Below are 27,854 nucleotides of genomic sequence, written 5' to 3'. Positions count from 1 at the left end.
GGTAGACCAGCAGGACTGGGGCTGGGGGTGAGAGACTCGCAGTAACCATACATTGTGAGTCCAGAAGATGATGAGAGGGAACATAAATAATTAACATAAATAATTTAAAAAATCAATCCAAGGTAAATAAAGAAATGTTGGTAGTCTGCCAGGAAAGGTCAAACAATGCCTTTTTCAGGATTTTCAGATATCAGTTGCAATTTCTGTAAAGTGATGTAATCACCTGAGTCAGAAGCTCTACCCAAACATGACCTTTAATAATCCAGCTTGTTTTGAATAGAGTGGACTGCGTTTGTTCAATTCTCCTTACACAAAGGTAATTACTGATTGCAAATGTACTTTCTCATAGTAAGTACAGATGCTTAAACAGTAAATGTATTTTTATTTATCAATAAGGATGTAATTTCATTGCAGTCCTGTACCCCAAAATTATTACTGCGTGGTAATAGATACTTGTTATATGGTTCAGAATTTAACTACCATCAGTTCAAGTGCAAGAACAGAGCAGCAAGCACCATAATTGATTGTCCTTACAGAATTGATGTGATTATTCATCTAAGGGCACTCTCACCATGGAGATTAATGTAATTATGGTTGTGAGAGACTGCTTTTGGGAAAATGCACTTCAGTTTTTTCCGTGAGGGCGTATTGTTATTTATTATTGCCAGTAGGATTTCAGAACGTAGCCATAGCAACCAGCTATTCTGGAAAGCACTCTTCTGCTACACAGGTTCCTTCACTAGGCAAACACAAACATATTTTTTGTTTAATCTGAAAAGGGGAGGGTGGGCGAAAATGTCTAACAACTGTGAACAGACTGTTTACTGTGAGGTGAATCCTCCAGAGTGAACAACCATAATTTGGCTGCCGGAAGCTGATAAAAATCACAGGTTAAAATTGGTTTCGCCATGTGGAAAAACATTAGGTAAGAAGCGTCACTCTTCCAACTAACTTTTCATATCCTGGTTGCAGAAGGCCAGACGTTGGGGTTATCTGAATGTTGCTGACCCTCCAAGTTTGAGTCAAAAAATCAAAAAAGCATCTTCAGGCACAGCTGCCAGCAACTGAGGAGAAAAATCATTGGGGTCCATTTAACAAAGTAATTGTAATTACAAAAATATGGTGAAAGATTTTAAAAGTTTGCTTAATTGGGTGAGGCAACTGCAAATGGGAGGTCATTTGGTGAAATCACCAGGAATTGGCCCAAACAGGATTGAAATCTTGAAAAGATGGCATTGGCAAACAGTGAAAGAGGTAATGGAAAACAGCTGACAGGGTGAAATGTTTTTTAGATTGGTACTCAGCCATTTTAGATATTTTTCTTCTACCTGTTCAGACATATTATTACACATCTCTGGAGCAAATGGGACTTGAACCTGGGCCTCCTGACTCAGTGGTAGGAACACTATAACACCCTCCACAAGAGCCCCTCAGCCAGTTTAATGTGGGTTCAATTCCTGGTTCAGTTGATTTTAATCAGAAGAGGAGATGGTATACTTTGGCTTGTTTGGTGTTGGTGACTCAACTCAACCACTGTTTCCCCCCTTGATTTAAATAGGTATGGTGTTTAGATGATACACGAAACAACTTGCGCATATGTGTATCTCCCCTCGCAGATGCTAGACTATCTCGCAATCCTTGGCGTCTTTGTGGCAAGCCTACTCCTGCTTCTCATAGTGTTTCCAATTCTGGCCAAGAAGAGAAGCACAGCGTCTGGCACAGCGTCTTAAGAGAGAAAATGGCACAGCACATAACCGGAAAAAGCAAAGAGGAGCGAATTCTAGAATTTGTATTGCAAAATGCTGTGAAAGGTGATCCAAAGAGTGTGGTGGACACGATTGACAAATACTGCAGGGAGAAGGAATGGGCGATGAATGTAGGAGATGAGAAAGGTAACATTTTATACAAAAAGTAATTTAAGATCACATTTGAACTTTGCAATTTAAGGGCGTTGTTTTGATATGGTCTTTGTTCTTGTAATATGTTGTAGTTTTGCACAATTTGACAGACCTAAACTTGAAAAATATGAACATAATTGCACCATTCAATTAAGCACCTTTAGTATTAAAAAAAAATTCAGTGTGCTTCAAAGGGACAAATACAACTGGATTCTTGCAGAATGCAAAAATAACCTGTGAAACAGTATTCTGGAGAATTTAATTCTGTTAAAATCATAATACACTCCTGCATTAGACATTAGGTAAAAACAATGACTGCAGATGCTGGAAACCAGCTTCTGGATCAGTGGTGCTGGAAGAGCACAGCAGTTCAGGCAGCATCTGAGGAGCAGTAAAATCGACGTTTCGGGCAAAAGCCCTTCATCAGGAATAAAGGCAGAGAGCCTGAAGGGTGGAGAGATAAGCTAGAAGAGGGGGGTGGGGGGTGGGGAGAAAGTAGCATAGAGTACAATAGGTGAGTGGGGGAGGGGATGAAGGTGATAGATCAGGGAGGAGGGTGGAGTGGATAGGTGGAAAAGAAGATAGGCAGGTAGGACAAGTCATAGGGACAGTGCTGAGCTGGAAGTTTGGAACTAGGGTGAGGTGGGAGAAGGGGAAATGAGGAAACTGTTGAAGTCCACATTGATGCCCTAGGGTTGAAGTGTTCCGAGGCGGAAGATGAGGTGTTCTTCCTCCAGGCGTCTGGTGGTGAGGGAGTGGCGGTGAAGGAGGCCCAGGACCTCCATGTCCTCGGCAGAGTGGGAGGGGGAGTTGAAATGTTGGGCCACAGGGTGGTGTGGTTGATTGGTGCGGGTGTCCAGGAGATGTTCCCTAAAGCGCTCTGCTAGGAGGCGTCCGGTCTGCCCAATGTAGAGGAGACCTCATCGGGAGCAACGGATACAAAAAATGATATTAGTGGATGTGCAGGTAAAACTTTGATGGATGTGGAAGGCTCCTTTAGGGCCTCGGATGGAGGTGAGGGAGGAGGTGTGGGCACAGGCTTTGCAATTTCTGCGGTGGCAGGGGAGGGTGCCAGGATGGGAGGGTGGATTTTCGGAGGAGCGTGGACCTGACCAGGTAGTCACGGAGGGAACGGTCTTTGCGGAAGGCGGAAAGGGGTGGGGAGGGAAATATATCCCTGGTGGTGGGGTCTTTAGACATTACCAAACTGTTCAAAAGCTATTAAATATTTTGCTTGAAGGAAAGAATACTTAAGAGTGATCTCTTCAAAACTGTAAGAATTCTCCAATGTGCTCTTCAGAAGAAAACACATGTGGACACCATTCAAGGCCAACGAAGCAAAGTTATCTGATGGCACTGTGAATGAGTTTATTTTTGCATTCTCTTTATGGCACAATATTACAGCAAACTTTATTTTACCCATCATCTTATGAACTTGCACTCTCCTTAAATTGGCAAAAATTAAACAACTTAAGAATTGGAAGTTTACTATATTAGTGCAATCTCTGTAATGTCCAGGTGGTCAGTTGAGAGTGCAAGTGAGAATGTTCTCTGCTGGTAAGTTTGACTTAAGGCAACATTGTATTATTTAAACGATTTATACTATAAATGAAGTATAACAGTGATGTGTATAGCCCCTGCATTACATTCTATTACTACAACTGGGACATTTGATCAACCTTTACTCTCCTGGTCCCACAGGTTGTGAAGATGTACAGCACGCAAAAAGACCCTTTGGTCCAACTCATCCATGCCAACCAGATATCCTAAATTACTTTAGTTCCATTTGCCAGCATTTGACCTATATCCCTCTAAACCCTTCCTATTCATGTACCCATTCCAGATGCCTTTAAATGTTATAATTGTACCAGCCTCCACCATTTCCTCTGGCAACTCATTCCATATATGCACCAGCCTGTGCGTGAAAAAGTTGCCCCTCAGGTTCCTGGAAGAAAAAGACCTTGACTATTCACCCTAGCCATGCTCAAGATTTTATAAACCTCTGTAAAATTACCCCTCAGCCTTTGATACTCCAGGGAAAATAGCCCCAGTCTCTTCAGCCTCTCCCTCGAGCTCAAACCCTGGAAACATCCTTGTAAATCTTTCCATGACCCTTTCAAGTTTTTCACAACATCTTTCCTAAAGCAAGGAGATCAGAATTGAATGCAATATTCAAAAGTGGCCTAAGAAATCTCCAATGCAGCTGCAAAATGATCTCCCAACTCTTATTCTCAATGCACTGTCCAATAAAGGTAAATGTACCAAATGCCTTCTTCACTACCCTGTTTACCCACAACTCCACTTTCCAGGAACTGTGAACCTGCACCCCAAGGTTTGTTTTTTCAGCAACACTCCCATACCTTACCATTAAGTGTAGGTGCTGGTTAATAAAGTGTCTGCTGTACTTGATGTATCATGGTCCTTACCAGAACTGCATAATAAATAAGCTGCAACAAAATTGGATACATTACCACAATCAAAAAGACCAAACTTTGATTCCTCGATTTTAGCTCATTCAAATAATCACAGCTGCAATTCTGATGAAAAGCCCCTTTAAATGCCAGATTTCAGGATAGTTTTGTTTTGGTGTGCAAACAGTGTGACCTTTCTTGGTCAAAGCAGTTTAGCTTTTCAGGCATGCTGATTCAGTGAGCTGCCAAGTTGTTTTGGATTCAGAGATAAAATCTGTGTGGGGTGCATGCCTTAAATAATAAATGGGATCCATGATAAATGAACCATACAAGAAGACAATGTACTTTAACTGAAACGTTGAGTTGAGTTCAATGTTCCCGTCTGTTACCATGGTAACTATCTACTGGGTAGGCTGAATCGAGCGACATTGAAGATCATCTTCAATGTATAAAAAACTGATATGATCACAGAACAATTAATCTTTGGATGACAAAATACTTTGAAAAATGATTTTCTAAATTAATCATGGATCCATGATTAATTTTGCAAGTCAGCATTTGTAAATAAGATTAAATTATTTGCAATAAATATATGTTAGTGAGCAAGGATAAAGTACAGCAATATAAGTCTGTATTGTTACTTGTTCCTGAGGCAATCTTAAGCAAAAATTATCTCACTAAGAGACCTATTAAGAGTTTTCAGAAGACTAGTTTGCAAAGGTGAAAATCTTGCATCCACTTCACTATTAATCTAACTTATACAGGGAGGGAAGGGCCCAGGCTTGGTGGGAAAGTGAACTGGGAATTGGAAATTCTTCAGGATGATGATATTGGGAGCCACAGTTGGTTTTAGTGCTCTTGGACTGGGCTGACTTTGATGAGAATTCAACCAAGGGTCCCTGCTTGTGGGCCATTATCTAATTCCATCTGCTCAAAAAAGTGTCCAATATGGACTTTGATTGAAGATTAAAGATTGAAAATTATTGTTTACAATCAAATTACTGGTTTTGAACTCATAAGAATAATGACACCTCGACATCTCCAAAGGCATTACCCCTCCATTTAGCGCGTTGTGCCTGCACCAACTTTCCAAGTATTTTGGCTTAGTACCATTCATGTCTTTTTCCCAAAATGGCAGGAAGTTGCATTTGCTACCCCCTCTTTACCTTTTAATTTGATACCTGCATTAAGGCAAAGGGTTGAAGACAAATGGGCACAGATTGGATAAATGTGATTAGAACTATTTGCTTTTGTGGAGGATACATGTGACTGACTGCCTGGCCAAATGAACTTTGGGTTTTAACTCCATACCACATTTATATGCAGGTGTAATCTTGGACAAAGTTGTAAAAGAGACAAACCCATTATCTGTGCTGGAGCTGGGGACATACTGTGGTTACTCGGCTCTGCGCATGGTCTGTGTGCTCAAACATGGTGCTCGTTTACTGACCATCGAGTTCAATCCAACCAATGCAAGCATTGCAAAGCAGATCTTCCGTTTTGCTGGAGTTGAGGACAAGGTAAAAGATCTCAAAGCAACATGGTATAATTCAATGATTTCATACAAACTCCATCTCTATTTATGTAGTATTTGATAGAATTACCTAATTTTTGCATAGTAAATATTGTTTAAATCAGATATCCTTGAAGAATTGAAAAATACTACTCAATGATCAGAAGAACTTTTAAATAAAAAGATCTGTGTTTAGATTTAGATTTTCCCTCTCAAGACCCCCCAAAACTCATTACAGTCAATAGTCCTATTAAACTGTGTATTGAATTGAATTGAATTTATTGTCACATGTACCAAAGCACAGTGAAAAGCTTTGTCTTGCGATCACAGAGTTACACAGCATAGATAAGTAGATAATAGGTAAACAACAGCAAAAACAAAAACAAAAACATAGGTGCAGGCGAATGTTAAGAGTTTGTGAGTCCATTCAGCATTCTATTAACAGTAAGGTAGAAACTGTTTTGAAACAGCTGGTGCATGTGTTCAGGCTTCTGTACCTTCTTCCCGATGGTAGAAGTTGTAGCAAAACATTGCCAGGGTGGGATGGATCTTTGAGAATGCTGGCGACCTTTCCTTGACAGGGGGCCTGGTTGATGGATTCTATAGTTGGGAGGTTGGTCTTTGTGATTGTCCAGGCAGAGTTCACCACTCTCTGTAACAGTCTCCGATCTTGAATGGTACAGTTGCCATACCAGGTAGTGATACATCCACCCAGAATGCTCTCAATGACGCACCTATAAAAGTTGGCAAGGGTATTCGCCTTCATGCCAAATTTCCTCAGCTGCCTGAGGAAGAGGAGACTTTATTGGGCTTTTGTAACCAATGCATCCACGTGAAGAGTCCAAGAAAGCTTGTTGTTGATGACCACTTCCAGGAGCTTGACACTCTCCACTCGTTCCACCTCTGTGCTGTTAATGTGTAGGGGGGCATGAGTAACATCCACCGAAAACCAATAATGAGTTCCTTGGTTTTATCAGCATTGAGAGCTAGGTTGTTCTCAGTGCACCATTTTCCAGGTCTTCCACCACCCATCTGTAGTCTGTTTCATTGGCCATCTGATAGTGGTGTCATCGGCGAACTTGTAAATGGCATTAGTCTGGTATTTGGCGACACAGTCATGGGCATACACTGAGTACAGTAGGGGGCTAAGTACACACCCGTTGGGGCTCCAGTGTTGAGTTATAGGGAGGATGAAATATTGTCCCTAATCTTCACTGATTGTGACCTGTGGGTCAGGAAACTGAGGATCCAGCTGCAGAGAGTGTGGCTTAGACCGAGATCACTAAGTTTAGTGATCAGTCTCAAGGGGATAGTAGTGTTGAAGGCTGAACTGTAGTCAATGAGTAGGATCCTTATGTAGCTGTTCTTGGTGTCAAGATGTTCTAGGGAGGCCTGATGGGCAAGTGATATGGCATCTGATGTAGATCTGTTGCTTCTATAGGCAAATTGGAGTGGGTGCAGCAGTCCAGATGGTACTGTGGAAGGACTAGCTCCATGAATCTTGATTATAGCCAATGAAAATTATTGTTTTCAGTAAGACATGTAGGCACTGTGGTATTGAAGATATGGTTTAAGAACCTAAGAAAAATGAGCAATGTAAGACCATGGAGCTTTTCTGCAATTTGATACAGTCACAACTGGTCTCAGGGCTCAACTCCACTTTCCTGTGCAGCACCCCCCACACCCCTCCTTCCCCCCCCCCCAAACCATCAACAACTCCTTAGGTCAAACATCTGCCAATCTCTGGCTTGAACATATTGAAATGATGACACATCCACAAAGTACCAAAGTAGAGATTTCCAAAGATTCACAATTCTGAGTTTATCCTCATTTCAGTTCTAAATGATTGGTGCTAATCTTGACACTGTGCCCTTTAATTCTGATTCCCCAGCCAGGGCAACAATCTCTTAATGTGCATAATGTAAACCTCTTCAGAATCTTATACATTCCAATGGAATTATCTTTCAATCTTCTAAACGCCTAGGAATATACGGCCCATTTACTCAACCTCTAATCTCTGGAACAAATCTATTGTACTTGCTGTAGCACTCGGCCAGCAATGGTCATGCAGCATGGAAACTGACTCTTCGGTCCAACCTGTCCATGCCAACCAGGTTTCCCAAACTAGTCTCATTTGCCTGCATTTGGTCCATATCACTCTAAACCTTTCCTATTCACATACTTATCCAAATGTCTTTCAAATGCTGTAATTGTACTAGCCTCTACCACTTCCTCTGGCAGCTCATTCTATACATGCATCACCTTTTGTGAAAAGGTTGCCCCTCGAGTCCCCTTTAAATCTTTCCTCTCTCACCTTAAATCTACGCCCTCTGGTTTTGGACTTCCCTACCTTTGGAAAAAAGACCTTGGCTATTCACCTTATCCAAGCCCCTCATGATTTTTATAAACCTCAGTGACACGAAAATTGGAGTAGCAGCAGGAAGCATAAGGGACTGTCAAAGAATATAGGAGGATATAGATAGACTGGAGAGTTGGGCAGAAAAGTGGCAGATGGATTTCAATCCTGACAAATGAGAGGTGATGCATTTAGGCAAGACTAATTCTAGATCAAATTATACAATGAACGGAAGAGCCTTGGGAAAAGTTGATAGGCAGAGAGATCTGGGAGTGCAGGTCCATTGTACCCTGAAGGTTGCTGCACAGGTGGATAGAGTGGTCAAGAAAGCATATAGTATGCTTGCCTTCATTGGACAGGGTGTTGAGTATAAGAGCTGGCAGGTCATGTTAAAATTGTACAGGACGTTGGTTCGGCTGCATTTGGAATACTGTGTACAGTTCTGGTCGCCACATTACCAAAAGGATGTGGACGCTTTGGAGAGGGTGTAGAGAAGGTTTACGAGGATGTTGCCTGTTATGGCAAGTGCTAGCTATGAAGAGAGGTTGAGTAGGTAAGGTTTATTTTCATTAGAAAAAAGGAAATGGAGGGGGGACCTGATTGAGATTTACAAAATCATGAAGGGTATAGACAGGGTGGATAGAGACAAGCTTTTTCCCAGGGTGAAGGATTCCATAACAAGAGGTCACGCTTTCAAGGTGAGAGGTAGAAAGTTTACTGCACACAGAGGGTGGTGGGCGTCTGGAACACATTGCCAGTAGAGGTGGTAGAGGCAGGCACGGTAGATTCATTTACGATGCATCTGGACAGATGCATGAGTAGGTGGGGAGCAGAGGGATATAGATGCTTAGAAATTGACCGACAGGTTTAGACAGTACACTTGGATCGGCTCAGGCTTGGAGGGCTGAAGGGCCTGTTCCTGGGCTGTAAATTTTCTTTGTTCTTTTATAAAGGTCATCCCTCAGCTCCCAATGCTCCAGGGGAAAAGGTCCCAGCCGATCCAGCCTCTTCTCCTTTCCTCAGAGAGTAATGAATCTGTGAAATTCTTTATCACATTGATTGGGTCATAGAGTATAGAAACAGACCCTTTGATCCATCCTGTGCACACAATTTTCCCAAACCAAACTAGTCCAACTTACCTGCATTTGGCCCATATCCCCACAATGCAGTCTACAGTGGGGAGACAAAACAGGCTGGTGACGACTTTGTGGAACATCTACATTCTGTCCACAAAGATGACCCCAAGCTTCCATTTGCCTCCCACTTCAACACACCATTATGTTCCCATGGAGTGTTGGCATGGTGGCTCAGTGGTTAACATTGCTGCCTCACAGCACCAGGGACTCGCGCTCGATGCCAGCCTCTGGCAATTGTGTGGAGTTTGCACATTCTCCCCACGTCTGTGTGGGTTTCCTCCCACAATCCAAAGATGTGAAGGCCAGGTCAATTGGCCATGCTACATTGCCCATAGTGTTCAGGAATATGTAGGTTAGGTGCATTAGTCAGGGATAAATGTGGAGTAATCGGGTAGGGAAATGGGTCTGGGTGCGTTACTCTGAGGGTCAGTGTAGACTTATTGGGCCAAATGGTCTGTTTCCACACTGTAAGGATTCTATGATCCTTCAAAACCTTTCCTACTCATGAACTTATTCAAATATCTTGTAAACAGTCTAACTGTACCTGCATCAACCACTTCCTCTGGCAGTTCATTCCACATATGAACCACTGTGTAAAAAAAATAACTGTCCCTTTTTTAAAGATTTTCTCCTCTCCCCTTAAAAAAATGCCCTCTAGTCTTGAAGTCCCTCACCCCAGGGAAAAGCCCCTTGCTCTTCACAATTTTATTAACGTCTATAAGAACGCCCCTCAGCCTCTTACCTTCCAGTGAAAAATGTCCCAGCATTTCTTTATAACTCAAACCCTCCATTCCTGCCAACGTCCTGGTGAATTTTATGAAGACGACAAATTTTTAATAAGTAAGTAAATCAAGGGTTATGGGGAAAATAGAGGAAAGTTGAATTGAGAATGATAGGATCAACGGTGATCTCATTGAATGGGGGGACAGACTTGATTTGCCTTCTTCTGCTCCTATGTCCTTCGGTCTTAATAGGTCCAGAATTGCTTTTTAAACCAGTACTGAATTTTCTGCTCCAATGAATTAAGGTGGAGATCTTAGAAGGTTCGTCTGGAAATATTATTCCGCAACTGAAGAAGAAGCAAGAAGTGGAGACTCTAGATTTTGTTTTCCTCGATCACTGGAAGGGCAGATATCAACCTGACACACAACTCTTGGAGGTGAGAACTCGGTTTCCCTTTGCTTTCCCACCTCAGCAAATACATGAGCTCAAAACACACACAGAGCAGCCTTAGAAACTGAAAAAAAATGGTCAACTACATATTTATTGTCCAAGGAATGGGAGGATATTTTCTCAGAGAATATTTATATTTGATGCATTTCAGTAATTTGGAGTTCATTTTGTTTTAATTTAGCACATGAATGAACATTGATATAACAGATTACAAAACTATTGAATACCTCATAGGTATTGCTGGTCTTTCATTAATACTATACAACTATTTGAAGTAATGGTTTTGGCTACACTATTTAGAAGGAGATTGCACTTCCCCAGAGATCAGTTAATAGGCCAAGTAAATGAAGCATAAGGAAGTTCACAATGGTGATATACCAGAATATTGTTGTAGTAACTGTCAGCACAGAATTAATGTTGGAGTTCCTCTGTGTACTATACCAAACCATGTTTCACATTTATATGGTATTGAATCTAATTTTGATGATATATAGTTGAACCACTGAAACACAACTCTGGAGCCATGGATTAATGTCGACTACTTCCTATTTTTGTGCTGTTGTGTGGGAAAGGAAGGGGGATAGCTAGAACATCTGAGTCAATTCATAATACCTTCCCATGACGTGGTTAAAAAAAAGAAAGAAAATCTATAAGAAATTCCTCCATTGCCCTGCACTCAGGTAGTAAAGGAAGGAAAATACAAATGCTTTAAATATGAAGCAGAAATTGTTATTTTTCCTTTTGTATTATATAAATGACTCTAAAATATAATTAAAGCTGCACTTATTCCCACCTCCATGCCCCACTTACCTTCTAATAGTTCCTTTTAATTAAAGGAATTTACAATAAAGAAGGATGCTGTTTGGTCTGATGCACCTGTGCTAGCTGAAAAAAGATATCCATCCTAACTCCATTCTTTGGATATTGATCCATAGCCCTGTAAGTTATGGCATTTCAATTTCATAGCCAAATAAAGTTTAAATGTACTCTGTTGCTACCACCCTTTCATACTCAGTGCCAATCCCTCAAAAAAACATTGTTTTCGCTTCCTTCTAAATCTTCCTTTGGGTTATTTTAAATGTATGTGGCCTTGTTGTTGACTTCTCTGCAAAGCTGAATTTGTTGATGGTTGAGAGAAAATTTAATGAAGATGTGCAAATTTGTGAGATGCAGGCATAGGAAGGATCTATTCTCCTTAGCAGAAGGAACAACAAGGGGCATAGATTTAAAGCAATGAGTCCCAGAATTATAGAGTCATAGAGATGTACAGCATGGAAATAGACCCTTCGGTCCAACTCGTCAATGCCAACCAGATATCCCAACCTAATCTATTCCCACCTGCCAGCATCTGGCCCATATCCCTTCAAACCCTTCCTAATGGTATACCCATCCAAATGCCTCTTAAATGTTGCAATTGTACCAGCCTCCACCATTTCCTCTGGCAGCTCATTCCATACACGTACCACCTTCTGTGTGGGAAAAAGTTGCCCCCTAGGTCTTTTTTATATCTTTCCCCTCTCACCCTAAACCTGTGCCCTCTAGTTCTGGACTTCCCGACCCCGGGGAAAAGACTTTGCCTATTTATCCTATCCGTGGCCCTCATAATTTTGTAAACCTTTATAAGGTCACCCCTCAGCCTCCGACGCTCTAGGGAAAACAGCCCCAGCCTGTTCAGCCTTTCCCTATAGCTCAAATCCTCCAAACCTGGCAACATCCTTGTAAATCTTTTCTGAACCCTTTCAAGTTTCACAACATCTTTCTGATAGGAAGGAGACCAGAATTGCATGCAATATTCTAACAGCGGCCGAACCAATGTCCTGTATAGCCGCATATGACCTCCCAACTCCTGTACTCAATACTCTGACCAATAAAGGAAAGCATACCAAACGCCTTCTTCACTATCCTATCTACCTGCGACTCCACTTTCAAGGAGCTATGAACCTGCACTCCAAGGTCTCTTTGTTCAGCAACACTCCCTAGGACCTTACCATTAAGTGTACAAGTCCTGCTAAGATTTGCTTCCTTTAAAGAAAGAAATCTGCCGCCATTCATATCTGACCTATGTGTGACTGCAGATCACAGCAACGTGGCTGACTCCTAACTGCTGTCTCGATAAATAGGAATGGCAGCCAAGCTAGCGACACCAACCTCCTCAGAATGAATTATAAAAGCTTCCCAGCACTGATGACCTTTTGGCTTGCTATCAAATAGGGAGGAATACACTCCACTTCCTTCATGTACAGATTGCAGTACTTCCACTTTGTCCAACAGGAATGTTCTTCAAGCTTCCTTTTACTTACACCTGTAGAGTTTTGTGATTCCCATGACTCCTCCATGGGATTGATTGTGTATAAATGGAATACTCATTTCAGAGCCTTTTCTTTGGCACTCTCCATGGCCTCTTCTCTTGAAAGATAAGGGGAAAGGGTGACACAGTGGTTAGCACTGCTGCCTCACAGCGCCAGGGACCCGGGTTCAATTCCAGCCTCAAGCGACTGTCTGTGGTTTGCACATTCTCCAAGTGTCTGTGCGGGTTTCCTCTCACAATCTAAAGACGTGCAGGTTAGGTGAATTGGCTGTGCTAAATTGTCCACATTGTAGATTGGGTGCATTAGTCAGGAGTTAAATGTAGGCGCATCAGTCTGGGTGGGTTACTCTTTGGAGGGTCAGTATGGACTTGTTGGCCCAAAAGGCCTGTTTCCACACTGTAGAGATTTGATTCTATTCAATGAAAAACTAATGAAAGACACTCATATCTGAAAGAAAGACAAAGGAACAGACTGAGAATACAGTGTCACAAGTCATGAAATGGTCATGTGACATAAACATGCTTATAGATACTACAGCCTTGTTTTCATGTAAAGTAGCAGTGATCTCAGAGCACCACCACTTTAGGCTCAAAAATAGGACAATATGGATTTCCAACCCAGGCATAATAATATGCGTAAAAATGTAATCAGTGATGCAAAGAAGTTGTATCATGTATCTTAAAAGGAGGGCATTTAATCAACTTGTTCAGCACCAAAATTGATAACTACTGTTTAAAGTTTCCAATGCCAAATTGGAGTATCATGACGTAGAGGTGCCAGTTTTGGACTGGGGTGGACAAAGTCAGAAGTCACACAACACCATGGTATAGTCCAACAGATTTATTTGAAGGTACAAGCTTTTGGAGCAGCGTGGTTTCAGACAAATTTGTTGAATCTAACTTGGTGTTCTGTGACTTCTGAAATTGGAAGTGCAACATCAAATGATCAATTTAATTGTTTCAGAAATTATGAACTCACAAGCATCTGGGTCTATACACAATGGAGTTTAGGAGGATGAGGGGGCATCTCATTGAAACAAACAGAACACTGAGTGGCCTGGACAGAGTAGATATTGGAAGGATGTTTCCATTAGTATGAGAGACAAGGACCTGAGGGTACAGCTTTAGAGTAAAGGGAAGACTTTTTAGAATGGAGATAAGGAGGAACTTCTTCAGCCAGAGAGTGGTGAATCTATGGAATTCACTGCCACAGAAGGCCATGGAGGCCAGTTCATTGAGTATATTTAAGATAGGTTCTTGAGTATCAAGGGGATCAAGGGTTACAGGGAGAAAGCGGGAGAATGGGTTTGAAAAACTTATCAGAGCTGAAAATGTGTTGCTGGAAAAGCGCAGCAGGTCAGGCAGCATCCAAGGAACAGGAGAATCGACGTTTTGGGCATAAGCCCTTCTTCAGGAATGAGGAAAGTGTGTCCAGCAGACTAAGATAAAAGGTAGGGAGGAGGGACTTGGGGGAGGGGCGTTGGAAATGCGATAGGTGGAGGGAGGTCAAGGTGAGGGTGATAGGCTGGAGTGGGGTGGCGGCAGAGAGGTCAGGAAAAAGATTGCAGGTTAGGAAGGCAGTGCTGAGTTTGAGGGATTTGACTGAGACAAGGTGGGGGAAGGGGAAATGAGGAAACTGGAGAAATCTGAGTTCAACTAGATTCCTACAGAATCTGTTGGACCTGACAGACCAATGGGTTCAGCCTGCTCCTGCCCTATGCAAATTATTTCTTCATATCTCAATTCTAGTTTCCCTCCCTGACTTTGTCTCTTCATACTCACATTTGGGATTCTTCTGAGTTTCCTAGTCCCAGCTGCTGCTCCTCACCATGGATAATCAATCCCTCTATATATCCATTTTTCATCAGAACAAGCTAGAGGCTCTCCACTTGTTCCTTGAAGAGAAGGCTGAACAGTCCCCATCCACTGCCATCCTGCTTTACCTGCCTGAACGCATTCTCACTTTGAACAATTTCTCATTCAACTCAAACATTCTAAAGAAAAATCAGTTTCCCCCTCTGCCGATGCTGCTAGAAATGCTGAGCTTTTCCAGTGTTTTGTTTTTTATTTTAGATTTCCATATCTGCAGTACTTTTGCACTTATTGGAAATTGTGAAACTGGTTTTGGAAACAGATTTTGGAAAGGTGCAGAAGCCACAGGGTCGTAGTCATGGGCGACTTCAACTTCCCAAATATTGATTGGAAGCTCTTTAGATCAAGTAGATTGGATGGGGCGGTGTTTGTGCAGTGTGTCCAGGAAGCTTTTCTAATGCAGTATATAGATTGTCCAACCAGAGAGGAGGCCATATTGGATTTGGTACTCGGTAATGAACCGGGACAAGTGGTGGGCTTGTTAGTGGGTGAACATTTTGGTGATGGTGACCACAATTCTGTGACTTTCACCTTGGTTATGGAGAGAGATAGGTGCGCACAACAAGGTAGATTTTATAATTGGGGGAAGGGAAATTACGATACTGTAAGGCAGGATTTGAGGAGCATACGTTGGGAGCATAGGCTGTCAGGGAAGGATGTGGTGGAAAGGTGGAACTTTTTCAAAGAGCAGATACGACGTGTCCATGATATGTATGTACCTATCAGGCAGGAAAGAAATGGTCGTGTGAGGGAGCCTTGGTTGACGAGAGAGGTTGAATGTCTGGTAAAGAGGAAGAAGGAGGCTTACATAAGGTTGAGGAAACAGGATTCAGACAGAGCAGTGGAGGGATACAGGATAGCCAGAAGGGACCTGAAGAAAGGGATTAGGAGAGCTAAGAGAGGGCATGAAAAATCGTTGGCGGATAGGATCAAGGATAACCCCAAGGCATTTTATGCGTATGTGAGAAACCTGAGAATGACGAGAACGAGGGTAGGTCCGATCAAGGACAGTAGTGGGAGACTGTGTATTGAGTCGGAAGAGATAGGAGAGGTCTTGAACAAGTACGTCTCTTCAGTATTTACGAACGAGAGGGACCGTATTGTAGAAGAGGAGAGTGTGAAATGGACTGGTAAGCTAGAAGAGATACCTGTTAGGAAGGAAGATGTGTTGGACATTTTGAACAACTTGAGGATAGACAAGTCCCCCGGGCCTGACGGGATATATCCTAGGATTATGTGGGAAGCAAGAGAGGAAATTGCAGTACCGTTGGCAATGATCTTCTCGTCTTCACTGGCACCGGGGGTGGTACCAGGGGACTGGAGAGTAGCGAATGTTGTGCCCCTGTTCAAAAAAGGGAATAGGGATAACCCCGGGAATTACAGGCCTGTTAGTCTTACTTCTGTGGTAGGCAAAGTAATGGAAAGGGTACTGAGGGATAGGATTTATGAGTATCTGGAAAGACACTGCTTGATTAGGGACAGCCAGCACGGATTTGTGAAGGGTAGGTCTTGCCTTACAAGTCTTATTGAATTCTTCGAGGAGGTGACCAAGCATGTGGATGAGGGTAGAGCAGTGGATGTAGTGTACATGGATTTTAGTAAGGCATTTGATAAGGTTCCCCATGGTAGGCTTATGCGGAAAGTCAGGAGGCATGGGATAGAGGGAAATTTGGCCAATTGGATAGAAAAATGGCTAACCGGTCGAAGGCAGAGAGTGGTGGTAGATGGTAAATATTCAGCCTGGAGCCCAGTTACAAGTGGAGTTCCGCAGGGATCAGTTCTGGGTCCCCTGCTGTTTGTAATTTTTATTAATGACTTGGAAGAGGGAGTCGAAGGGTGGGTCAGTAAATTTGCAGATGATACAAAGATAGGTGGAGTTGTGGACAGTGAGGAGGGCTGTTGTCGGCTGCAGAGGGACTTAGATATGATGCAGAGCTGGGCTGAGGAGTGGCAGATGGAGTTCAACCCTGCCAAGTGTGAGGTTGTCCATTTTGGAAGAACAAATAAGAATGCGGAATACAGGGTTAATGGTAGGGTTCTTAGGTGGAGGAACAGAGGGATCTTGGGGTCTATGTACACAGATCTTTGAAGGTTGCCACTCAGGTGGATAGAGTTTGTAAGAAGGCCTATGGAGTATTATCGTTCATTAGCAGAGGGATTGAATTCAAGAGTCGTGAAGTGATGTTGCAGCTGTACAGGACTTTGGTTAGGCCACAGTTGGAGTACTGTGTGCAGTTCTGGTCACCTCACTTTAGGAAAGATGTGGAAGCTTTAGAGAGGGTGCAGAGAAGATTTACCAGGATGTTGCCTGGAATGGAGAGGAAGTCGTACGAGGATAGGTTGAGAGTTCTCGGCCTTTTCTCGTTGGAACGGCAAAGGATGAGGGGTGACTTGATAGAGGTTTATAAGATGATCAGAGGAATAGATAGTCAGTCAGAAACTTTTTCCCCGGGTACAACAGTGTGTTACAAGGGGACATAAATTTAAGGTGAAGGGTGGAAGGTGTAGGGGAGATGTCAGGGGTGGGTTCTTTACCCAGAGAGTGGTGGGGGCATGGAATGCGCTGCCCGTGGGAGTGGTAGAGTCGGAATCATTGGTGACCTTTAAGCGGCATTTGGATAGGAACATAGATGGGTACTTAATCTAGGTTAGAAGTTCGGCACAACATCATGGGCCGAAGGGCCTGTTCTGTGCTGTATTGTTCTATGTTCTATGGTTTCAGTTGTGGGTTTTGAGGAAGGATCACTTGACCTGAAACTCTGCTTTCTCTCCACAGATGCTGCCAAACTTGCTGAGATTTTCCAACAATTCCTCTTGTTTCAGTTGTAACTGCTCATTTTGTCAATACAGCTAAAATACCAAGTAAAAATAACATTCATATGAAACCAGTGAAATATTAGTCAATTCGAAATGAAATATTTACTATTACTCAGAACTCACATCAGTGTTAATGACCTTGGAAAATATGTGATCCAGAGTCCCAACTCTATACTGGGAACTGCGTTAAATTAGCAAAACTTGACTTGAACTTAATTTACTGAATTTGGCTTTGACAAATTTTTTTAATCCCCTGCCCTTTCAGCTTTGCTGATTGGATTATCTGTTCTGCATGCTCCCAGCAACAGCTCAAACACAGCCAATCCATTGACAGTGTGACTACTTCCTGCAAAGAGAATTGTGTCCCAATAGGACCTGTGCATGGCCTGGCATGAAGATGCAGAGTTCTTGCTAACTTGCTGAAGCCTTTGTTGGCAGTTTTCCCATCAGTTTTTGGAATAGCCTTTTCTCCTCTGACTTCCAATTCCAGTTATAATTCAGTCAGCAAATGCAGAACAAGCTTGTCTAACCTGCAGCCTGAACTGCTCCAAGTACTGCATGTAATTCAATCATTTCCACAATTGAAAATCTTAAGATACTGGTTATCTTGTTCATATCTAGTGGAGCAAGATGTCTAGAAAGTGACTTCTTTAATACCGTTGCCCCATTAATGAATAGATCTTAAAACTACATGTTCCAAAGTCACATAACTGACTTTTATTTAAAGTTGTTAACAGGAACAGAGACTTTAACTAATTATGTGGCCTAAAGCCTTGTTGTATACATCCATATAGTCATGAAGACAAAAACTTGGATATTTCAACAGATGACTTTGTGTCATTCCATTAAAGTCCCCTTGGATGTTTTGGATTTTGAAATCCCTCAATGGCTCTTTCTCCTCCAGCCTACAAATCAACACCCAATCTTGATATTTCTACTGTCCTTCAATCTTTTGCTTCATAAACCCACCTGATTTTGATCCCACTGCTGGCTGGCATACCTTCAGCTGCCTTGACTGGAAGCTCCAAAAAGCCTCGTTAAATCTCCCTGCCGCTTTCCCCTCTTAATGTCTCCTCAAAACGTCTCTGACTAAGAATGTGGTCACTTATTCGAACACTACCTTGTAAAGCTGGCCAAATTTTGTCTGATAACATTCTTGTAAACCCTTTGGATGTTTTACTATTGTGAAGGCACTATATGAATGCAACTTGTCATCTAGGAACACAAAAACAAGAGGTTAAATTCATACAAGTTGTAAAGTGAATTTTAGGTCCTTAGCTCCTCACTAATTGGCAGAGTTCGGGCTGGAAGAAGTCCAGAAAACATGGGCAGGCCCAGAGTATGAACTATTGGAATAGTTATCATAGCATTACACATGCCCAAAAATCACAAGTTATTGTAATTGTATTCTGAGAGTTACATGACATGATGTTGCACCCCTCTCATCATAGAAGGTTTATCCTCCAACTCATTTGTAGGCAATGCCAAAGGATATCAAATTTATTTAAAAATAATTTGATTTTACTGTCAAAATAAACAAATCACAGTGAAATATGTATTTAATCCATTTGAGAGAAACAGGCCACAGCTCAGGAACGAATCAATCATTTCTAAATCATGAACTGACGAGATCTATGTAGCTTGTCACATCTTTCATCAACAGGGGATTACAAAGGAAATACTTGATTAACATTTCCGAACTACATACCGAACAGCAATGGGAAGTCAGGATGATTTTTACTCAACAGAATTACATGAAACAGACAATTCTTTTATTCCATTTTGGTATAACCCAGTTACTAAAGTACTGATTATATTCCATCCAGCACTCACAGCTGTTACATCAATTTATAACTGGTAATTCACTTCTAATTTATATCCAATGTGTCCATTCCCACTTCTATTCAGAGCTTAATCTTACCAAGTTTCAAGCAGTTCACACATTTTCCTTGGTGAAGGCTAACATGAGGGGATATAGAAAAAGGTTTTGTGATTTACACATGAAAGAAGTGAAACTGTCATGGTATACTAACAGATGAAAGGCTTAGGGGCATAGGATGTCCTGCTTGCAACAGTAGTAGACCCACTGATGTTAAGGGCATATAAATAGGCATTGGACATACATATGGATAATAATGGAACTGTGTAGGTTAGATGGGCACCAGATTATTTTCTCAGGTCAGCACAACATCGAGGGCTGAAGGGCCTGTATTGCACTGTAATGTTTTATGTTCTATATTCCCTCTAACAGTTCTGTCAAGATGTAGATTCTGTTTCTAAGTTTGCAAGACAATCCTGTATATTTACAAAGTTAAAAATCACACCAGGTTATAGTCCCAAGACTTATTTGGAAACACTAGCCTTTGGACCGCTGCTCCTTCATCAGGTACAACCACCTGATAAAGGAGCAGCGCTCTGAAAGCTAGTGCTTCCAAACCTGTTGGACTATAGCCAATGTCATGGACATTCTGTTGCTTGAAGGTGAGGAGGATACCTTGTTGCTGTCTAGTCATTATGGACTTGGTGTTCTCATAGCTGATGGAAGAACCAGCCTTGGTACCACTGCTGTGAAGATTGATGGTCATGCCTTGGAGTATGCACAATGCTTTAGTCAGCAAGATAATGATGTCCGTGAAACAGGTCTAGTGGTGTTGCCAAATGATCTGCATTAAGCATTGCCTTTTCTTGACAAAGTCAGTAAGCATAAGGAAAGGGAATGGGGAGAGTTTGCAGCCTTACCATGCTTGAAGTCCATAGTACCTGTGCTGGCCTATTAGAGTAGGAAGCTTTGAAAACGTTGATGTGTTACATTAGGATGCTGTACTGTTTTATGATGGCAGACTGACTGCTGATGGATGTTATTGAAAGCCTCTTGATATCAATGAAGGTGATAATCTTAAGCCCAGTGGCGATAAAGGTCTCTTCATACTGGAGCATGATCTAAAGAGATTCAAAGCAAATCTGGACTGGTTACGTGTCAGTCTTGGGCATTTTACATTTATTATTTTGCAGGGTTTGACAGTTGTTAGTTGCAGGATACCATCTTTCCTCCTGTAAATCTTTGTAAGTACAAGCTGATAATGGTGCAGAGAGCAACAGAAAATTATTAATCTTAATGAATTGATGGACTGACCATACAGCTTCATAATCAGCGAGATTTAAGGTTCAAGGGATAAAAAAACAAACCACAGAAAATTAAGGATAAGAGGTACAGATGAATTTAAATGTCAAATCAGACACAGAAACAGAAAATTAGGGAAAGACAACAAAAAGTAAAAAAAATTAAAGTTAAACATTAAATATGTTTAATATCTCTAACAATTCATTACTTCAAAGATCAACACTTATTGCGAGCCTTCTAGACTTAAAAGGTTGACTAGTAGCTTTTAACCATTATTATGCTGCTAACAATAGTAGAAGTTTTCTTTTGTAAAATAAAGCTTTGTGGCACATTTAATGGCTAATTCATGGGCAAATGCAGCAACTTGATGAAACTCGAGGGGAAATTAGGATAAACTTTTTCATGAAATTAAGAATTGAGTGCTGGAAACATGGGCACTTTTGGGATGTTTCCACACATATATTGGCGACTACCTCCAAACTGGCTGTTGTTTTAGTGGGACTGCTGCATAAATGCAAATTGTTGTATTTAGAGATACACTACAGAAATAATTAAAACTTCAACCCCAACCCTGGTTTCAGATTAGCAAAGGCAGACTTATCATGTAATTTTCATCTAGAATTCTTTTATGACTAATGTCTAGAATGGTGTTGGGTTTAATGCCATAAAAGAAGTTAAATGTAACGATACTCTAGCAGGTCTTGATATATTAAGAGTGACTGAGGAAATAATGAGAAAATTGACACTAACTGATCAACTAGGTCACAAGTTTATTCCTGACTTGGAAGTATGTAATATCACCCATGTGTTGGGCCACTCTTTCCTTATGGAGTGGCTAATATCCTGTTGCATTGTATCTTCATTTTCTTTGTTTTCTCACTCAGTTTGTATTTTTTGATATCCATTCTGAAAATTTCCCCAGCAATCAAGCATCTTGCCCAGATATTATCAAGACCCAAAATATGAAAAACAAGCACAAGGATGTGGTTTTGGAGGGTAATTGTGGAATAGACACTGAAAGTTTTAAAGAGAGGATGCAAGAGGAAAAATGAAACTTTCTCCAGGCAAGAAACCATTAGCATGGTTATTTCCAGATTTGTTTTGGGTTCATTTCTATCTTCATCATGTACAAGTTCATAACAGTAAGTTACATAGACAAGTGACAGATTTGTTTCTGAAGTCTGTTTGATTCAATCATAGTATTGACGTAAAAGGTGATGACAACTGCACATTGTGCTTCACATAGATAGTACCAAGCAGCCTTGAATCAATGTATCTATTGTCAAGAATTGTGCTCAGATCTGGTTAGCTGATAGTTCTGGGCCTGGCAGAGAAGTGAGATGAATCAATTAACATTTCATTTCATCAGTCTGATGTGAAGCAGCTGTTTGTTCCAAAATTTTTAAACTAATTCTCAAATTGTGCATTCATTAACTATTGAATTTTTTGCCTTACCTGTAGGAATGTGGTCTGCTGAGAAAAGGCACTGTTCTGCTGGCAGACAATGTCATTACACCAGGAGCCCCAGAATTTCTACAGTATGTACGCAACAATCCCCGCTGAGTGCACACACTATGCCTCAAATTTGGAATATACAAAGTTTAAAGATGGAATGGAAAAGGCTATTTTCAAAGGTTAAACATATAAAATGCAGAGAAACTAAATGTATTTATGTAACAAGATCCAAAAAGCTCAACCCTCACTTCATGTGGACTTTTATAATGCTCTTGAGGAGTTATACTGTGCATGTGAAACATGTATGTGATCTCAATCTGAAACTTAATTTCTCTCTACTTCCTCCTGGAAATTTAAAGTTTGCTCTTGTCCCCATCCTAGCCAAGTGTTTTAAAATTTGTCGTTACAAATGTGCATAACATCCTGGTGTACCTCTTGTAGCTCCTTATGCTAAAATTCGGTGTCAAACCAGTGATGTTGCTGTTTTGAGTCTGATGCAAATAGTGTTGGAGATCTGAATCAACCAATAACTGGGAGATTCACAACAGATCAGATTTAGAGTGGTGAAGAGTTGGATGGAAGTCAGAGAAAAAGGGAAGAGTGAGGGCATGGATCAGCCAATGGTCTTGGGAGGGAGAGCATGTCAGAGCATCAGGCCAGGTTGTGATTCTATTCAATAAATACTGTGACACTCATCCCTTTAACTCTGACAAGGGCACCAACCTGAGTGGAACTGTTTTCCAATATAGGTCAGAGTATTTGGAAGAGGAGAAAAAAAATTGAAAGATTTCTGGGAAAATAAAAAAAAAGTAATCTGTTTATCTCAAAAGGTTTTATAGAGACAATCCCTGACATTGAAAAAAAGTCATTTGAAGCTGTGTGTGAATTGCTCTCTTTAATATAAAAAATGATAAAACACAAATAATCCATATAAAAAGAGTCTAGTTTTTTTTATTAGAATAGATTCCCTACAGTGTGGAAACAGGCCCTTCAGCACAACAAGTCCACACCAACCTGCCAAAGTGCAAACCACCCAGACCCATTCCCCTACATTTACCCCTTCATCTAACACTACGGGTGATTTAGCACGGGCAGTTCACCTGACCTGCACATTTTTGGATTGTGGGAGGAAATCGGAGCACCCGGAGGAAACCCACGCAGACACAGAGAGAATGTGTAAACTCCATAGAGTCACCTGAGGCGGGAATTGAACCCGGTCTCTGGCGCTGTGAAGCAGCAGTGCTAACCACTGTGCCACTGAACTTGCTCCATCATTTATGATTACAGATGATTTTCATTAAAATCTGAATTAGACTTTTCCTGCATTAGGAGAAAGTGAGGTCTGCAGATGCTGGAGATCAGAGCTGAAAATGTGTTACTGGAACAGCGCAGGTCAGACAGCATCCAGGGAACAGGAGAATCGACGTTTCGGGCATAAGCCCTTTTCCTGCATTACCCGGACATCCCTTATTATGGTTAGTGTAAAAGTCCATCAAATCTCAAGAACTAAGAATTCACTGCTCAAACATGATGGGAATTCTACAGAAGAGATACCCACTTTTTAAACAATCCAGCCAGCAAAAGCAGCCTCTGGTGTCTGTTGTGATACTTTCCAAGAAGATCACTTCTCATTCTTCCAGAGAATCTAAGGACCAAAACTGTATACTATAGTCCAGATATGGGCTCAGCAATTTGAAATATGTGCAGCAAGACTTCTTTACTCGGACACTTCAATCTCTTGCAATACAGACTGAAATATAATTTGCCTCCCTAATTGTTTTATGCACCATCATGTTAACTATGCTTCTGGAAGCAGGACACACTAGATTAGATTAGATTACTTAGTGTGGAAACAGGCCCATCGGCCCAACAAGTGGTTAGCACTGCTACCTTCACAGCGCCAGAGACCCGGGTTCAATTCCCGACTCAGGCGACTGACTGTGTGGAGTTTGCACATTCTCCCCGTGTCTGCGTGGGTTTCCTCCGGGTGCTCCGGTTTCCTCCCACAGTCACAAAGATGTGCGGGTTAGGTGAATTGGCCATGCTAAATTGCCCGTAGTGTTAGGCTAAAAGGGGTAAATGTAGGGGTATGGGTGGGTTGCGCTTCAGCGGGTCGGTGTGGACTTGTTGGGCCGAAGGGCCTGTTTCCACACTGTAAGTAATCTAATCTAAGTAATCTAAAAAAAAAGTCCACACTGACCCGCCGAAGCATAACCAACCCAGACCCATTCTCCTACATTTACCCCTTCACCTAACACTACGGGCAATTTAGCATGGTCAATTCACCTAACCTGCACATTTTTGGATTGTGGGAAATAACCAGAGCACCCGGAGGAAACCCACGCAGACATGGGGAGAATGTGCAAACTCCACACAGAGAGTCGCCTGAGGCGGGAATTGAACCCGGGCTTCTGGTGCTGTGAGGCAGCAGTGCTAACCACCGTACCGCCCACAAATCAAATCTGATCTAAGTAATCTAATCTAATCTAGATTTAAGGAGGCTTTTTGGAGCTGTGCCACCATGCCGCCCACTAATGTTACCTGTCTTTGCCCCAAGTACATACTTAATCCACCACAAACTTCAAAAATGTTTTCAAATATTCCAAGAACCAAATATTAAAATCCTCACAGTTCTAGATGAATTTACCCAAGAGAGTGTATTAGTGATTGGAGGAATCACCTAAAAATTACTAATATCTAATTAATATTTGATTTTCTAAAGATATATATTTGTTGGCCTCCTTACAAATAATTTTGTTAATTTGATATCAAATAATTCCTCAGTTTTTAAAAAAATTAAATTTGCTGTCTTCAACATCCAGTTACTAAGACTAAATGCTAATTTAATTGATGGTGTTAATTTGCAAACAGAATCCAAACCATTCCAGAAATACATACCAGCAATCTCAGAGGAATGCAGTTGCATTTTACTTCCACAGTTGGAAGTCAATTTCTTGAAATTGCCATTTGGCCCTGTTTTCTCTGGTGTGGACAATGTGATGACTACTTCAGTTCTGACTCAATGTCATGAGGACACCAAAGAGGCAATGGCCCTAATTTTGCAAAAATATAATGTAAAAAAATTCAAACTGAGTTCATCTAAGTTTGTACTTCTCGCAACAGAAAACACCAACGTGGAGGAAACCTTTAGAAGTTCAGTGTCTAATACCCCAAAGTACATTGTGAGATTTGTTAGAAATTACAAGTATAGAATTCCGTAATGTTTTGGTTTGTAAATGTGCCACCTAAATTTGTACTGCAATATCAAAAACAAAAGTCATCTAAAATTTGCCTCCTGGGGTTCAGCTGGGGCTAAATGCTCAACAATTGGTCTCATGATGGCAGGATTCATGGCCAGTGTTCCTCCTCAGTGACAACAAAAACAAGGAGGCCAGTTCTGGTGTTCTGCATAGTCTTACAATGTGCAGAATCTGGCCAAAAAGGAAGGAAACCAATTGAAAATGAAGTGTTTGGGGATGAGAAGGAGCTGTAAATAAATTACCTCAGGTTAAATCATTATCATTAAAATTAAGGATGTCATGACATTATGAATCATTTGATAGAAAACTTGATGAAAACAGTGAAATGTGATAAAGTTCCATTAATCTTACGAAAATCAAAAGTAACAGTCACTGTAAGTGGAAGTCTATCAATATCAACGAGGAGAAAGTGAGGACTACAGATGCTAGAGATCAGAGCTGAAAAATGTGTTGCTGGAAAAGCACAACAGGTCAGGCAGCATCCAAGGAGCAGGAGAATCGATGTTTTGGGCATGAGCCCTTCTTCAGGAATGAGGAAGGCATGCCAAGCAGGCTAACATAAAAAGGAAGGGAGGAGGGACTTGGGGGAGGGGTGTTGGGAACGCCCAACCCGCGGACTCAGCACCACCTTCTCGACCTGCAATCTTCTTCCCGACCTCTCCACCCACACCCCCTCTCCGGCCTATCACCCTCACCTTAATCTCCTTCCACCTATTTCATTCCCAACGTCCCTCCTCCAAGTCCCTCCTCCCTAACTTTTATGTTAGCCTGCTTGGCACACCTTCCTCATTCCCGAAGAAGGGCTTATGCCTGAAACGTCGATTCTCCTGCTCCTTGGATGCTACTTGACCTGCTGCGCTTTTGCAGCAACATATTTTTCAACACCTATCAATATCAGTCTTGGTCAAGGCATAATGCTTTGTATTTGATTGAAATGGGTACAAGATGTGGCGAAGTTAGTAAGAGAAATCTAGCATCTCATGGTACACACATCAGTTTCAAAGATGAAATGAAACAAAGGAAGTGAAGTTTAAACAAGAGATGATATGAAACCTTCCACAATTGCTGTAAAAATCCCTGTCTGGCCAACACAATATTGTTACATTTTCATACTCAAAAGACTAGGGAAGACTCACATTTAAACCAAACAAAGCACTTCAACAACCTAAATATGAATAATTTAATTGCAGAAATTCTGCTTTTAATTAAGCATTAGCAAACACAGATTTTCCTGTTTGAGAACCTATGCTTTAGAGCTAGACAATATGGCATATGGTCTATGGCATCATTGGCTCAGATTAGCAACAGGTTCATTTGTGATAACCCCTCCACTATCAGAAGGGCAGAAATGTATATTCTCATATAGCTTCTGGTACCCTATCATGCATCATCCAATTCTAGAAAAGGGCACAATGATGGAATAAAAATGCTTTTACCACAATATTACTGATCTTATAATTTACATAACCTTTATCGACTTCATTGTTTTTCAACACATTAAGGTGTGAAGCTGGAAGCTTCTGCTGTTCCTTAAATAGATACTAATCACTTTGCAAATAAGTGAGTACGATTGGTGGTAGGTTACCAAATTCTTCGTATTCTTGGGAAGAATTTAAATTAATAACTTGTCAGTTTGGATTAAAGAATAGTTACTACATGCACTAAAAGATTACATTATATGTAACATTGCTGTTGATAGTTGAACAGACAAAATTAGGAGGGAGAAGTAATTGATGCGCTAATTACATGGGAATAGCAAAAAGCACAACTACAATTACCATCTTGTTTCTATGTACTGTTCAAATTCTCCTCTAATTGTGAAGTGTATGTAAATCTTTCCAACTTAAAATTATACTCTTATAATAAATGCTAATTTAACACCAATTTACAGAGATGCTTCTTTACATTCAATAAGATGTTAATTCAGAACAGCAAGATGACATTTGTCTCAGTAATCGACTACTGTGAAATTAATTTCCTCTTTTATTAAATGTTACAGTCAACAGATTCCTCACTACTTTGAAAAACTGGAACAATTTAGTTAGGCCTTTTAACATGAAGATATATCCCTCTTCATTTCAGAGACAAGTGCTAGGAATGGACTTGTTAATAAGCAAATAACAAGTAATAATCTGAAATCATATACTGTATGTGTTTCAGTAACAGAATTGCGTAATGTTACAAAATCAACTAGATGATAGAATAGAAGGTTACAGCTGAACTTTACATGCGTCAGTAAATCAAGATTATGGAGTGGTTTGATTTAGCCTGTGACCAAATGTGGGAATGAAATCGGTAGCAGAAATAATGATACCACCTTTGGCAATGCAAAAGGAAGACATTTTGTTGAAGCTTTGAGTCTTGTACGTGACTGGACAATTTGCAAGAATACCAATGAAAAAGAAAAACAATTAATATTATTGTAAAATTTGCAGATTGGTGGGAAAGTGGATTCCAATGGTCTATAACAACACTTCAACAATGCACCAGATACATCATGATGAACAGTTAATTTCTAAACTAGCTTTAAATTT

General features: G+C 41.1%; 1 protein-coding gene across 1 annotated transcript; it reads left to right on the top strand.

Annotated features, from left to right (window-relative positions):
* The first annotated feature begins 252 nt into the window (after positions 1 to 252).
* Positions 253 to 23,920, top strand: LOC122562524 (catechol O-methyltransferase-like). Its single transcript, XM_087999882.1, is given in 7 exon segments — positions 253 to 316; positions 1,559 to 1,710; positions 1,713 to 1,892; positions 5,636 to 5,829; positions 10,342 to 10,473; positions 22,067 to 22,164; positions 22,166 to 23,920. Coding segments are annotated over 6 exon segments (822 nt in total). The 5' UTR covers positions 253 to 316; positions 1,559 to 1,571; the 3' UTR covers positions 22,245 to 23,920.
* The last annotated feature ends 3,934 nt before the right edge of the window (positions 23,921 to 27,854 follow it).

Source organism: Chiloscyllium plagiosum, unplaced genomic scaffold (assembly GCF_037043375.1).
Source record: "Chiloscyllium plagiosum isolate Xiang-an unplaced genomic scaffold, Cpla_swu_hap1 HiC_scaffold_24, whole genome shotgun sequence".
Lineage (NCBI taxonomy): Eukaryota > Metazoa > Chordata > Chondrichthyes > Orectolobiformes > Hemiscylliidae > Chiloscyllium > Chiloscyllium plagiosum.
This window is presented reverse-complemented; position numbering and strand designations above follow the sequence as displayed.